The 15,723-nt window shown below is 42.5% G+C and overlaps 1 protein-coding gene across 2 annotated transcripts in view; it reads right to left on the bottom strand.

Moving 5' to 3' along the window:
• The window catches only part of LOC140741321 (secernin-2-like), a 35,065-nt gene that overhangs the window by 7,473 nt on the left and 11,869 nt on the right, over positions 1 to 15,723 (bottom strand). For both annotated transcript variants that reach the window (XM_073071400.1, XM_073071399.1), the window contains exons 4-5: positions 13,190 to 13,389; positions 7,866 to 8,081 (exon numbers count right to left, since the gene is read on the bottom strand). In XM_073071400.1, the coding sequence (XP_072927501.1) occupies positions 7,866 to 8,081; positions 13,190 to 13,389 (416 nt within the window). The remainder of the gene's footprint in view (positions 1 to 7,865; positions 8,082 to 13,189; positions 13,390 to 15,723) is intronic.

The raw sequence follows: 15,723 nt of genomic DNA, 5'->3' as shown, positions 1-15,723 counted from the left end.
AGCTCCGAAATGGTTGCAGAGAAACACAGAGAGACTTCTTTAACTTCACCTCCCAGCCTCGCGGGCAACTGAGGAGACACAAGAATCTGGAGCAAAAAACAATCTGGAGGAGCTCGAGCAGTACTATAGGGGAAAGGAACTATCAATGTTCTGACTCATCCTGACGCAGGGCTTTTGACCCAAAATGCCAACAGTTCTTTTCTTCCCACAGTTGCTGTCCGGTCCACTGAGTTCCTCCAGCAGATTGTTTATTGATCCGCACAACAAATGCAGGGGAGCGAGCACCTTCACTTCAACCCATGTACCGTGACAACTGGGAAAGGTATCACTATCTTTTATTATTGCTGGTCAATGTCCAGGAAAGCCCCTCCCTAATCTTGCTCTGGGAGTTCATCCACTGTGTGGACTGTAGTGGTTCAAAGAGATAGCTCACCATGACCTTCTCAAAGAAGAAGAATAGCCCTTAACACGGCAGTGGAGTTATCGGGGCACTGTCATGACAGTGTTTCAGTAGCAAGCTATTCTTGTTTTTACGAGGCCGAGTTGCTAGCTCGACGCTCAACCCGACTTGGATTTGAACTCGGGAACCTTCGCTCCGGAGTTCGGCGCTGATATTATTGCGCCACCAAGCGGGACATATGACCTTCTCAAGGCTGGTAAATACTGGCTGCATTGGCAAGACTAATTCGTGCAAACTCGACTTCCAGAATGGTAGATAAAGAAGATAAACATTGATCATTTCATCCCTTCCATTTCCTATGATGGACCAGAAAATAAACCAAAGATTTGACTCATGTTTCAGCAGGTACAAAAAAGCAGATTATAGGAATTCAATCTGATTTTTAACCCTCCATTTCCACCTGTAAGAGGATGGATAGTTGTTATGATGAAGAAATGTGGCTATACATCAAAAAATCGAATATTCTGAGTAAATACTACGTTAAAGATAAATTTGAAAATTATTTATATTCTATAACCTAACTTCAATGGCTGCCATTCCCCCCCACCAACTTCTTCCTCATTCTGTGCAGAGTTTGATATGTGGTACACCAGCAACTATACTTCATTAGGAATTTGAGGAGTGAGACCAAGGAATTAAGAATAAGCCTTGGGTCCACACAACCAGGTTCAGGAACAGTTATTACCCTTCAACCAACAGGCTCCTGAACCAGCGTGGATAACTTCACTCACCACTACTCTGGACTGACTCCACAACTTATAGACTTACTTTCTCGGAGTTTACAACTCATGATCTCAACATTATTTATTTATTACTATTTGTGGTTTTTTTTGTATTTGCAGTTTGTCTTTTGCACACTGTTTGCTTGTCAATGTGTAGTTGTTCATTTATTCTATAGTATTATGAATGCCTGATAGAAAATGAATTTCAGGGTAGTATATGGTGGTGTGTTTAGTATTTCAGTAACATCTGAGTAATATTGTAAATATATTGTTTGATTAAGCATTGTTTGTTTACATAATTCATTATGGGTTAAATGCAAAAAGTACATGAATGGCATACATCATTATGCCATCACGCCGTGTGTGTGCAGCTCACTAAAGAAAAAGACTAAACACACACATCTTGGCTCCCGTGATTTTCCTACTGATTAGTTTCTGGAGTTACAAAACATAATAGTAGCAATGAGAATAGTGGTGTTAAGGTGGCACTAAACGGCGACTCCTTTGCTTGCATCTTCTGAAACAGCTCTATTTCCATCTTTAATATCTTTATTTTTCCCTTTCAGGGTTCTTTTGAAGACCCTGACCTGGAGTTACACGCTGACTTTGTTCATTGTGGGAATGGGACCCACTTGTGGGGTGTCACGACTGGCCATTATCCAGCATGCCAAGGGTGTGGCCTAAGAGCTCGGCTCGCCTTTGGAGGCCTAGGATCTCGGGGGTCTGGAGATGGGTGGATCGAAGGTCAGTGTTCCAACAGACCGGTGTCGTGGGAGCTGGAAGATCTCTGGCTGTGTGCCCGGAGACCTGAGATCTTTGGGCACAGAGCTTGGAAAAAGCGACACAATGAACTTTTAACGTTGTAAACCAGTGAGCTGTTTGTTATGTCTCCACTCTCGCTGTGAAACGGAGACATCTCTTTTTCCCTTATTAGGGAGACAGAGAGAACCTGTGGTATGTCGAATACCGGGTGAAAACGCGTAGTCTTTGGAGTACTGCAAGCCTGTGTCTGTGCTGTTGCTTTTGCTGCACGCTTGACTGCATGGTGGTGGGTGCCGATACTTTTTTTTTGCCGATGGGGAGGGGGGGTGATTGTTGCTTGCTGCCGCTTACCTGCGGGAGGAAGGGGAGCTGGGGGGGGGGTCTAACATTTAACTGTCAATCATTCTTTGGGGGCACTTCTCTGTTTTCGTGGATGGCTGTGAAGAAAAAGCGTTTAAGGATGTATATTATATATATTTCTCTGACATTAAATGTACCTTTGAAACCTTTGAGGAAATTTTAGAATGAACTTGAGATGACTACCTACCTGTTGAAGCACAGCATGTTTTTTTCCCGTCAGAAGCGGAGAGAGACATTAGAGTTTAAAAAATAAGTGCAGCACGTGTTTCTTTGGAAGGAGAGAGGGACAGTGAAGTTAATAAAAAAGCAGAAAACAGACAAAATTAACAAGCAAGATGCATGGCCAGAGGTTCACAAACAATGAGTACCAGATGATAATAATAAATTTAAAAAAGCAGAAATGGCTGATTACATCAGAAAGATAGATGCATTTGATTGCACAATATAACTGGATGGTGTATACTGAACGAATTAAGCAGTATTTTTAAGCAAAAGGAATAGCCGCTAAGAAATGAGTGCATTGGGTGGAAAAGCATACAGCTTGCTTAGGAGTTTAACTGCTACAACTAAATCAGCTGAAATGAGCTTTGCTGATACCATGAACGTAATACAGGAACATTTAGAACCAAAACCATTGCTGATTGCAGAACACATTAGGTTTCATAAGCGGAATCAAAAGGGAGTCCATTTCAGCTTACATTGCTGAATTGAAGAAATTGTCTGAGCATTGTCAGTTCAGTAATGGGCTTAATGATGCACTAAGAGATCATTTAGTTTGTGGAATCTTACAAGAAAGCATTCAAAATCAGCTCTAACTGAAGCTCAACTTACATTAAAAAGAGGTGCTGAAATCCCTATATCAATGGAAACAGCAGCCAGAGACACAAATGAGTCACTGTCAGGAATGAAAGTGAGCGTGAACAAAATTGCAACATCTAAACAGAAACCTGCCTGGCTGAACAAATTCTGTTGCCGTTGTGGCAGGGGATCATATTCACCATAACTATGCAGGTTTATGGGTGAAACTTGCAGAAAATCCAACAAAGTAGAACACATTCAAAGAGCATGTCGGGCAGACAAAATATATAGACTGCACAGGGAAGAGATAAAGATAAAAAGTCAAGTTGTAGTTTCAAAAAGAACACTAATCTGCATGTTGTTGATGAAAAATCTGATAATGATGGGAATGACACAGGACTGGGTAGCCTTGAGTTTTATAATGTGAAAACTAACAATAGAAAAGCAATATGGCTTACACCAAAAATGAACAGCAAATTAATTAAAATGGAATTAGACACAGGCTCAGCTGTTTCAGTTGTTCCACAAAATGAGTTTAAGCAGAATTTCAAAGATACCAAACTGAAGCTGACTGATATCCAGCTAAGAACTTATACTGGGGAATAGATAACTCCTGTGGGAATGACATTTGTAACAATGAAATGGAACATCCAACAAACCACATTGGGCTTGTATGCAGTAAAAACAGAAGGACCAGCATTGTGGGATCCTGGCTGAGATAACTACAACTTGATCGAAGATCCATTCATCATTCGCATGCCACACTCCCTGCAATAGAGTCAATTGAAAGTGGATTAAGAAAGGTACTGGATGATCCCACAGCAGTGTTCAGGGATGGCATTGGAAAACTCAAAAACATATCAAGGGTAAATTAGTGTTAAATAAAAATGCCACACACAAGTTTTACAAAGCCTGTCCTGTTCCTTATACCATCGGTGATAAAGTAGCCAGTGAGCTAGATCACAGGGAGGCTGAAGGAATTCTTTTCAAGGCTGAGTGGAGCCCATGGGCAACGCCAGTGGTCCCAGTAGGTAAGAAGAATGGGTCTGTCAGGATCTGTGGTGACTTTAAGGTCACCATCAACCCAGTACTGAAAGTAGATCGATAGCCTCTGCCAAGGATAGTGGATATATTTGCAAACCTTTCTGGAGGAAAACACTTCCGCAAAGTAGATCTAGCTGAGGTCTCCCTACAGATGGAAATGGAAGCAGAGTCCAAAGTGTTTCTCACCATAAACACAACAAATGGCTTTATCGCTATAATAGGCTTATTTTTAGAGTAGCATCTGCACCTGCACTCTGACAGTAAGCTACGGACCAGGTGCTGCAAGGCTGTTCAGGTACTCAAGGCTCAGGTACTTGAGGATGACAAGGAACATCTCCAAAATCTCAAGATGGTGTTAAAACAATAAGATTATGGCTCAGAGCATGACACGACTAGTGTAAATTATTTAAACCAAGCATCACTTACTGTGGTCACACCACTGACGCACAAAGATTACACAAGCATGCTGAGAAAATTCAAGCAATGGTGGGTGACCCAAGGTTGTGGTCACAGTTGTGGTCCTTTTTAAGATTTATCAATTACTATAACAGGTTTCTGCCAAACCCGGCTACTGTATTCCACCCGTTGAACTCATTACTGCAGATCGGGAAGAAAAGGAAGAACAAAGGAGTGTGAAGTGGCTTTCAGAATGGTAAAGTTAAAGTCAGACACCGTACTCACATATGATGATCTACCTCATCCAGTGAAGCTTGTCTGCGACGCCTCACCTTATGGTAGAGGTGCAGTCATGGTTTGAGTGATGGAAGTGAATGCCTGATAGCTTTGCATCACACTCCCTTACCGCTGCAGAGGAAAATTATGCACAGTTTGACAGAGGTCTTGAGTCTGGTTTGGGGTTTAAAACGTTTCAACCATTACTTGCATGGGAAGTAATGGGAATTACTGATCATCAGACACTAGAGTCCATTTTCAATTCACAGCAGCAGCACAAATGCAGAGGTGGGCTCTGTTTCTTGGAGGACACAATTACAAGATCGAATTCAAGAGAACAACTAATCATGGATTGTCCCGTTTACCCTTGGAAAAGGAAATACCTGAACAATTTACAAAAGAGACACTCTTCTTGACGTATTCTCCCTAATGCAAATCAATAGTCTCCCTGTTACGGCAGAGATGATCCAAAGGGAAACTAGAAAAGATCCCACATTGTCTCAGGTCCACATGGCCACCAAAAGTGGCTGGAATGTGCAGCAGAAATTCCAGTTCCACAATTTTTAACAGCACGGAGATGAACTTGCCCTTGACAGGGGTTGCCTTATGTGGGGCTTGAGAGTTGTTGTATCATCCAAGCTGAGAGCTAAAGTGTCGGAAAAGATACATGCCGGTCATATAGGCCTGGTCAAAATGAAAGTGTTGGCGTGAAGCTCTGTCTGATGATCTGGGGTAGATCAGCAGATCAAGCAGCTTGCCATGCACTCTTCAGCATGCCAAGAACAGCGCTCTCCATCTCTGGGAATGGTCTGCATTGCCCTGGCAGAGGATTCATGTGGATTTTTCCAGACCATTCATGAGCACAAGTGTTTTGGTAGTAGTGGATGCAGCTACAAAATGGCCAGAAGTTTTCCCAATAGACTCCACTACAGCCTTGCACACTGTTGATGTGCCAAGAAGACTTTTCTCAAAGTCTGGTGTTACAGAACATTTAGTCAGTGACAATGGCTCACCGTTTGTTGTGGAACAATTTCAGTCTTTCCTGAAAATGAATGGAATAAGACATATTACATCTGCACCCTACACCCAGCTACCAATGGCTTGGTGGAAAGGTTTGATCAGAGTCTAAAGAATGCACTGCAAGCAATCAAGAGAAAATCTGCAGATGCTGGAAATCTGAGCAACACACACAAAATACTGGAGGAACTCAGCAAGCCAGGCAGCATCTATGGAAAAAAAGTACAGTTGACGTTTTGGGCTGAAACCCTTCAGCAGGACTCAAGTCTCAGTGTCCTGCTGAAGGATTTCGGCCCAAAATGTCAACTATACATTTTTCCATAGATGCTGCCTGGCCTGCTGAGTTCCTCCAGTATTTTGTGTGTGTAACTCATCATCAATGCTGTTCCTGGGTCATCCCTTGCACTCACACTTGGATCTCCTCAAACCCAATCTCAGAAAGTTAGTTTTGAACCATAACCACTTTTGTAGAGCAGTTTAGCCAGAACAAAAAAAACACAAAATGCTGGAAATTCTCAGCAGGTCAGGCTGCATCTGTGGAAAAAGGAGTCAATGTTTCAGCTAAGGCAGACACAGTTTGTCAAGAGTCATGTAGGTTACCAAGAAATTGGTACTTTTTTACATTCTACTTGGTCTTGTTCTAAAATTCAACCTTTTTGGACATATTTAAGAGTTTTATTGGAACAAATTATTGGAATACAACTTCCACATAATCCAATATTACTTTTACTAGGTGATATTGAAGGGATAAAACCGATATCCAAATTGAATAAATATCAGAAAGAATTTATAAAAATTGCATTGGCAGTAGCCAAAAAAGCTATTGCAGTTACTTGGAAATCGGATACATATTTAAGTATAGATCGTTGGAAGAAAGAAATTTATGGCTGTATTCCACTTGAAAAAATTACTTATAATTTAAGAGATAAATATGAAACATTTTTGAAAATTTGGCACCCTTATTTACAAGATAGGATTAAATATATAGGTGCTCCGAAGATGAAATAATTGGTTACTTGGGGAAAGAAATAAATATATATACTAAAGTTATTACGAACTCCGTGGAGCATGTGGGGATCTTCCAATATCCAGGCATTCCTTTTTTTCTTTCTTTCTTTCTTCTTTTTTTCAATAGGGATGTTAGGGGGGAGGGGTTAAGGGGAGGGGGGATGGGTAACACATATTTTCTTTTTCACACACTTTTATTCTGTAACTATTTGAAAACACAATAAAAAAAGTTTTTAAAAAAAGAGTCATGTAGGTTGAGATTTTGATGTAGGTCCGCTACCTCTGTTTCTCTTCTAACAGATACAGCCTGAATATTTCCAGCATTTTTTGTGCTTTTTCTTTTGTTTAGTTAGAATTCTATTTTCCTCATAGATGATAAGAGACATTGCAGAAATTCTGGTAAGATGGTGGTGTGCTTTGTTGCAGCGGTGTCTCCGAGTCCAACAAATGGTGCAAATGTGCGCCTTAAATGTTTTTCTTGTGATTAAAGGCCCTGATGCCACAACGTCACCTGTTATAGCCACCCATGCAAGGAGGCACCAGAGGCAATGTGGGACAGAATAGAGATGCGACGAGCATACTGGAAATATTATCCATGCTGGGTTGGGGTCTGGCCCCTCCCGTCAGTACTGCTCTCCAGTGTCGCTTTTGTCTGTTGAACCAGCGTGAAATGAGGAACTGCTGTGTACTTATTTTTGCAGAAACGTGGCTTCAGGACAACACCCCATGCACCATCTATGCCACTCAAATGCTTATGATTATTTTTTGTGACTGTATATACTGTTTTGCACCTTAGCCCTGGAAGGAACACTGTTTCATTCAACTGTTTGGTTGAATGACAATTAAAATACACGTTTGGTTGAATGACAATTAAAATTAGACTTGAACTTGATTCCATGTTGCTGTGTACAAAACTTGGAGCCCCAATAAATGCGTTTCCAAATGATCAAAGCTCTAATTTGACCTCACTTTCCTGATATTCGAACATGCAATAGCCAACTGTTTCTTGGGTTCTTATTCACCTTCTTGCTTACGAAGCAGCTCCTGGCCTCCAGAGTAACGAGCCTTTGCAGCCTCCATTCTCACTGGTGGGTTCGTTGGAGAGAAAACCTGTGAGAAGTTGAAGTCTCCCTCACCGTCCCACCATCTTTGACTCTGGGCGTAATTCCGAAGGTCAGGGTGCTCCTCGTTGATCTCTGTGGTGATGGTCAGCTGATTTGAGATATTTTTGGCACCTTCTGTTAAATATAAAAAGCATAGGAGCTTAAAGGAACTGGGTACTCTCTTGTGGGTGTATACAGACTGTAATACTGAATTAACTTTGTCTCAAATCTTTCTTCAGTCATACTGTGAATATTACTGCAAGTGTCAACAACACTCTGATTAAAACAATCAAATGGTTAATTCTTCAGCAGTGACCTTTTTAAAGAGAGCATTTCATTTAATCCAAGGCAGCATAGCTTATCGGATGAAAATCAAAACAAAATGCCAGTGTTAGAAACCTGAAATAGAAACACAAAATGCAGGAGATGCTCAGGTCAGGCAGGATCTGTGGAAACAGAATAAAAGGGGTTCAGTGAAATGTTGAGCGTTTCTCTTTCCACAGATGCTGCCTCAGCTGGCACATGTATCTGGCATTCCCTGTTTTAACTGACATGCGTACATACTCATTGAGGCATGAACAGCTAGAGGACAGGTTGAGAAGCTAGGAGTTTTCTTTTTGGAGAGGAGGAGGATAAAAGATAACTTTATGGAGATCCAAATCACAAACATGAGAAAATCTGCAGAAGCTGGAAATCCAGAGCAACACACAAAATGCTGGAGGAATCCAGCAGGTCAGGTAGCGTCTATGGAAAAGAGTAAACAGTTGATGTTTCAGGCTGAGACCTTTCTTCAAGACTGAGATAGAAGGGGGGGGGGGGGGGGAAAGAAAGATGCCAGAATGAAAAGATGAGGGGAGAGGAGAGAGGTGGGCTGGAAGGTGATAGGTGAAGCCAGGTGAGTGGGAAAGGTCAAGCTCTGGAGAAGGAGGGATCTGATATGAGAGGAGAGTGGACAGTAGGAGAAAGGGGAGGAGGAAACCCAGGAGGAAATAGTAGAATAATAGGCAGATGAGAAGAAGTGAAAAGTCAGAGTGGGGAATGGGGGGGGGGGGGGGTGCGGGAGAATTTGTTCTCTGGAAGGAGAGATCAATATTCATGCCATCGGTTGGAGGGTACTCTGTCTGGGTATAAGGTGTTGCTCCTCCACCCTGAGGGTTGCCTCCTCTTGGCATAAGAGGAGGCCACGGATCAACAAGTCAGAACAGGAATGGGAATCGGAATTAAAACGTTTGGCCACCAGGAAGTCCTGCTTCTGGTGGATAGTGCGGAGGTGCTCGATGACATAGTCCCCCAATTTATGATGGGTCTCACCTATGTAGAGGAGGCTGCATTGGGAGCACCGAACACAATAGATAACCCCAGCAAATTTGCAGGTGAAGTGTTGCCTCACCTGGAAGGACTGTTTGGGGCCCTGAATGGAGGTGAGGGAGGAGGTGTATGGGCAGGTGTAGCACTTAGGCCACTTGCAGGGATAAGTGCCGGGAGGAAGATTAGTGGGGAGGGATGAATGGACAAGGGAATCGCAGAGGGAGCGATCTCTGTGGAAATTGAGGGGGGGGGGGGTGGTCGGGGAAGGTTAAGAAATATGCTTAGTGGTAGGATCCCTTTGCAGATAGCAGAAGTTGTGGAGAATGATGTGCTGGATGCAGAGGCTGATGGGGATGTAGGTGAAGACAAGAGGGTCTCTATCACTAGATAGATAGATAGATACTTTATTCATCCCCATGGGGAAATTCAACTTTTTTTCCAATGTCCCATACACTTGTTGTAGCAAAACTAATTACATACAATACTTAACTCAGTAAAAAATATGATATGCATCTAAATCACTATCTCAAAAAGCATTAATAATAGCTTTTAAAAAGTTCTTAAGTCCTGGCGGTTGAATTGTAAAGCCTAATGGCATTGGGGAGTATTGACCTCTTCATCCTGTCTGAGGAGCATTGCATCGATAGTAACCTGTCGCTGAAACTGCTTCTCTGTCTCTGGATGGTGCTATGTAGAGGATGTTCAGAGTTTTCCATAATTGACCGTAGCCTACTCAGCGCCCTTCGCTCAGCTACCGATGTTAAACTCTCCAGTACTTTGCCCACGACAGAGCCCGCCTTCCTTACCAGCTTATTAAGACGTGAGGCGTCCCTCTTCTTAATGCTGCCTCCCCAACACGCCACCACAAAGAAGAGGGCGCTCTCCACAACTGACCTATAGAACATCTTCAGCATCTCACTACAGACATTGAATGACGCCAACCTTCTTAGGAAGTACAGTCGACTCTGTGCCTTCCTGCACAAGGCATCTGTGTTGGCAGTCCAGTCTAGCTTCTCGTCTAACTGTACTCCCAGATACTTGTAGGTCTTAACCTGCTCCACACATTCTCCATTAATGATCACTGGCTCCATATGAGGCCTAGATCTCCTAAAGTCCACCACCATCTCCTTGGTCTTGGTGATATTGAGATGCAGGTAGGTTGAGTTGCACCATATCACAAAGTCCTGTATCAGTTTCCTATACTCCTCCTCCTGTCCATTCCTGACACACCCCACTATGGCCGTGTCATCAGCGAACTTCTGCACATGGCAGGACTCCGAGTTATATTGGAAGTCTGATGTGTACAGGGTGAACAGGACCGGAGAGAGCACGGTCCCCTGCGGCGCTCCTGTGCTGCTGACCACCGTGTCAGACCTACAGTCTCCCAACCGCACATACTGAGGTCTATCTGTCAAGTAGTCCACTATCCAATCCACCATGTGAGAGTCTACTCCCATCTCCGTTAGTTTGTGCCTTAAGATCTTGGGCTGGATGGTGTTAAAAGCACTAGAGAAGTCCAGGAATGTAATTCTCACAGCACCACTATTACAGCAGTGGGAAGATGGAGTGAGTGCAGACGTACTGGAAATGGAGGAAATGCAGGTGAGGGCAGTATCAATAGGAGAGGGAGGGAAACCCCGTTCTTTCAAGGAGGAGGACATCCCTGATATCCTGGAATCAAAAGCCACATCCTGAGAACAGATGCGGTGGAGGCGAAGAAACTGAGAAAAGGGAATAGTATCTTTACAGGAGATAGAGTGGGAAGAGTTAGTATAGTTGAGATAACCATGGGAATCAATAGGTTTATAAATGATGTTGGTTGAGAGTTTGTCTCCAGAGATGGAGGGAGAGATCAAGAAAGGAGGGGGGGTGTCAGAGATGGAGAATGTAGAGTGTATAAGATAAGAGGCACAGATCGAAAGGATAGCTAGAAACTATTTCCCAGGGCAGAAATGCTAATACTTTTAGGTGTTTGGAGGAGAATATGTTGGGGGGGGGGGGGGGGTGGAGAGATGTTGGAGGTTGATTTTTTTTACACGCACGCAGTGTTTGGTGCATGGAATGCACTGATAGGCGTGCCAATATCAATTCGACTGAAACTCAAGGTCAATTAATACAAAGATCAGTTACAGAGCAGGGCACTTAAGGCATTTACGAGAACCCTTATGAGGACTAGTTGGTTTAATCACAGACTAGAAATCAACTTTCCTGCAGTTAGAGTATAATTTCCCAATTCCAGAGAATGAAAAATATAGACTGAATCCATGTGTCTATGTATAGCATCACTACTCAATGTTTCATTTTAGATGGTGCACAAGTAATAAGAAAAGATGAATAATCCCACTGGAAGATCACAATTATAAAAGTGTATATCCAGGGAAGTGATTTCACTGGAGGAGAGCTGGTTATCAGAAATAAATCTCCTGGCAACTGGAAGTTCGGCAGGTTATGGTCAGCAATGAGTACCTTGTTTCTGCAAACCCAACTCCATAGTTTCTGGCTTTGACACCAAGATACTAAATTTACCACACTGTGATCAAACAGCACCAATGTGTTCCTAACATTGCAGTTTTGAATGACTAAGAAACAATTCGAAGGTATTTCCAAATCCTAAAGGCTTAGAACAAATTCAAAAGGGATTTGATTTAACTAACAGTATGTAGCTAAATCATTAAATCACACTTCTTTCCCAGTTTACTCTCAGATTATCAAAGATCACTTGGTGGGTCAGGTATTTGAAGGAACAATGGACTACAGGATATTGCAGACATAAGAGATTTTGCAGATGCTGGAAATCCAGAGCAACACATGCAAAATGCTGAATGAACTCTGCAAGTCAGGCAGCATCTTTGTAGAGGAATAAACAGTCAATGTTTGAGTGAGACCCTTCATCCAGACTGGAAAGGAAGAGGGAAGAAGCCAGAAGTTTGCTTATTCCTCTCCATTGATGCTGCATGACCTGCTGAGTTCCTCCACCATCTTCTGTGTGTTGTGCTGCATATTACAGATTGTTTTACATTCTAACAGGAGAACTAGATGAAAAATATATTGCATTAAAGATGGAAGGGAGGCCAAGTGACTTAGTCTTATGTAACCAATGTAAGGAAAATAATTTATTTTCATTTCATTAATTTAGTTATTTTAATCAGGCCATCTGACACAAGTATTTGGGCAAATTTATACTTGAAGTCATCACTGATCCAGTATTGGCAATCCTGTATTACACTTGTTTTTTAAAACAAAGTAGCTAGAAGAAAGGCTTACATATCCCATTACTAGTAGTGCAGCTAGTAGATATGTTGCCTCATAGCAACAAATAACGATATCCAGTGCAGTCTGTGAGTAGTTTGTACATTCTCCCTGTGTCTGTGTGGGTTTCTGCCTCAATTTCTGCCCAATCCAAAGATGTGGTTTTGGCAGGTTAATTAGCCACTGAACATTGCCTCTAGAATCTGGGGGAAGGGGGAAGAGGTAGTTAAAGAAAATATGGGGAGAACAAAATGGGATTAATTGGTGGTTGGCACAGGATTGCTGGGTCAAAGGTGCATTTCTGAGCTCTGTGTAATTTAAGTCTCAGAAATGAATTATTGAACACAACAGATATTGCAGATGCTGGAAATCTAGAGCAACACACATGTGAAATGCTGATGGAACTCAGCAGGTCAGGCAACATCTATGGAAGTCTAGATGAAGAACCTCAGCCTGAAACATTAGCTCATTATTCCTTTCCATGGATGCTGCCTGACCTGCTGAGTTCCTCTAGCATTTTGTGTGCGTTACTCAGAAATGAATTACGTATTTGGTTGTGAAATATATTGGAGTTTTGCTTTGGTGCAGTGACTAGAAGTCACCACAATGTGACAACTGTGGACTACAGCACTCAATTGACAAAGAACACTCTCAAATTGTTTTTCAATTCTTTCAGCACGGTTAACCTGTAATTTGTTGAGCAGCCCAGTATCTCCCAGAGGTCTCCAGCACCCAGGCCTCTCTCCGGTCCACAAGTAGAAACGTATTATAGTAACTGAATGCTTCCAGGGACTCCTTGCAGTTCCCTCCCTGACCGTGTCGTTCCACCAGGGAGGTGATAACATGCAGAGCTTCTTTAGCTGTGGTACTTCTCTCCAGTCCAAGCCTGACACAAGAATGGAAAAAAGGAATTAAAAAGAGGAAGAGGGTACAATATATGGTATTCGCAAACACGTCTGTCTGCTCAACATTTCTATGGGGGAGAACCCTGTATGTCAAACTCATTATGAAGTCTCACATAAACAATAATTGTACACTCAGTGGCCACTTTATAGGGTACATCTGTACACCAGGTCATTCATGTAAATATCTAATCAGCCAGTCGTGGGACAGCAACTCAACGCATGCAGACATGGTCAAGAGGTTCAGTTGTTGTTCAGACCAAACATCAGCATGGGGAAGAAATGTGATCCAAGTGACTTTGACCGAGGAATAATTATTGGTGCCAGACAGGGTGGGTTTGAGTATCTCAGAAACTGTTGATCTCCTGGGATTTTCACGCACTAGATTTTACAGAGAATGGTGTGAAAAACAATAAACATCCAGTAAGCAGCAGTTCTGTGGGTGAAAACGCCTTGTGAATGAGAGGTCGGAGGAGAATGATCAGACTGGTTCAAGCTGAAGGCAACAGCAACCCAAATAATCACACGTTACAACAGCGGTGTGTAGAAGAGCATCTCTGAATGCACATCGAATCTTGAACAGCAGCTGAGGACCATAAACACACACTCAGTGACCATTTTATAGGCACAAGAGGTACGTAATAAAGTGGCCACTGAGTGTATTTACTTATCAGAGTTCAGCACTGGTGGCCCTGGGTTTCTGCTTTGCTCCCTGCAACCGATTCCAAACTTAGCACACTTCTTCCCCCACATCTCTTTCTCTCCTCCAGCTATCATCCACTTGATACTGTCTCCCAGCCCCACCTCCCCTCCATCTCCACAGCCTAATGTAACTTGCCTGATTTCATTTACCCCTCTTTAGACCAGCAATCACCTTAGGCTTCTGTCGCAGCACTCCACTTCTCCTCCTCATACTGGCCATCTATCCTCGCCATTCTCAGTTCTGAGGCAGGGTTTCGACCTGAATGTTGACAGTTCCTTTCCCCACAGATGCTGCTTGACCTGCTAACATCCTCCTGCAGATCTGTTACATGAACATTAATGTGTTGCAATCCAGATGATTTAACTATGAGTTTTTTGTAATTGAGATAAAAATTTGTTCAACACTTATCAAGTGGATAACACTTGATTACAAATGAATTGACTGTCAGTAATAAAGGATATAGTGTTTTCCTGGCGTATATGATGAATAAGCTCATCTCGGGCTTCCAGCCGGGTACAATTATCGATTTTGACCAACATTTCAATGACAAACTCTGCCATCTTCTTCAGGGATGATGCCTGGGCGTGTCTAATCCAGTGGTATTTATACCCGTCGTCTGTCCCTCCTGATTGGATGAAGACTGACCAATGGCTTCCTTCACTAGGCGGTCCCAAAAGCCATTGGCGTGGCCATTGCGAATGCAGTGTTCTACTACCACCGATTTCTCCGGGTAACCCAAACAGATACACCTCCTGTGCTCCTTTATGTGGGTTTCCACCATGTGTCCTGTCTGGCCGATATACGCTGCCCCACGTTCACAGGGAATCCTGTAAACACCAACCAACCTGAGTCCAGGTCATCTTTGACCCACGTAAACTGTGATTTGAGCTTCCTTACAGGTTTATGGATGGTATTAATCTGGTATTTCTTCAGTATCCTGGCAATCCTTCCAGAAACCAAGGAAATACAAGGAAGACAGGTGGTAGTGACGGGTTTCTCCTTGTTCTTTGACGGCACAAAACCATGATGCCACACCAATGGCTTTTGGGACCGCCTGGTGAAGGAAGCCATTGAAATAAAACTAGAGGAAAAGAATTTTAACAAAGACGAAGGTATCGCTCTAAGTAAGAACTGGAATTCAACTGCAAACAAAGTGGGACAGCAGAAACTTGATTGGATGAGGACTAGCTAATCAGGAGGGACAGATAACAGGGGTATAAATACCACTGGACTAAATATACCCAGGCATCATCCCTGATGAAGATGGCAGAGTTTGTCATTGAAACGTTGGTTAAAAATCAATACCTGTACCTGGCTGGAAGCCCAAGAAGAGTTTATTTGATTGTCAGTAATGTTGGCAAATCAATGTTTTAACAACTTATTATAGAGACTTGTTTTTAAGTATATTTTTCCACAAGCTCGAAGCATGTTCTTCCATCTATTTTAATACAAGTATTAACTAATTTCAAATTTTTTAATAAGAGACAGTGGAATTTTTGCATCAACTGATGACAATGTAACATTCAGAAGTTCAAATACTATTATAGTGAGCTGTGAAATTAAATATAATAAAACTGGTCATTCATGGTTAGAAACAAAAAAGAAAGGCATTGAA

This window comes from Hemitrygon akajei, chromosome 18 (assembly GCF_048418815.1).
Source record: "Hemitrygon akajei chromosome 18, sHemAka1.3, whole genome shotgun sequence".
NCBI classification, from domain to species: Eukaryota; Metazoa; Chordata; class Chondrichthyes; order Myliobatiformes; family Dasyatidae; genus Hemitrygon; species Hemitrygon akajei.
Note: the sequence above shows the minus strand (reverse complement) of the source record. Positions and strands in the feature narration are given on the sequence as shown.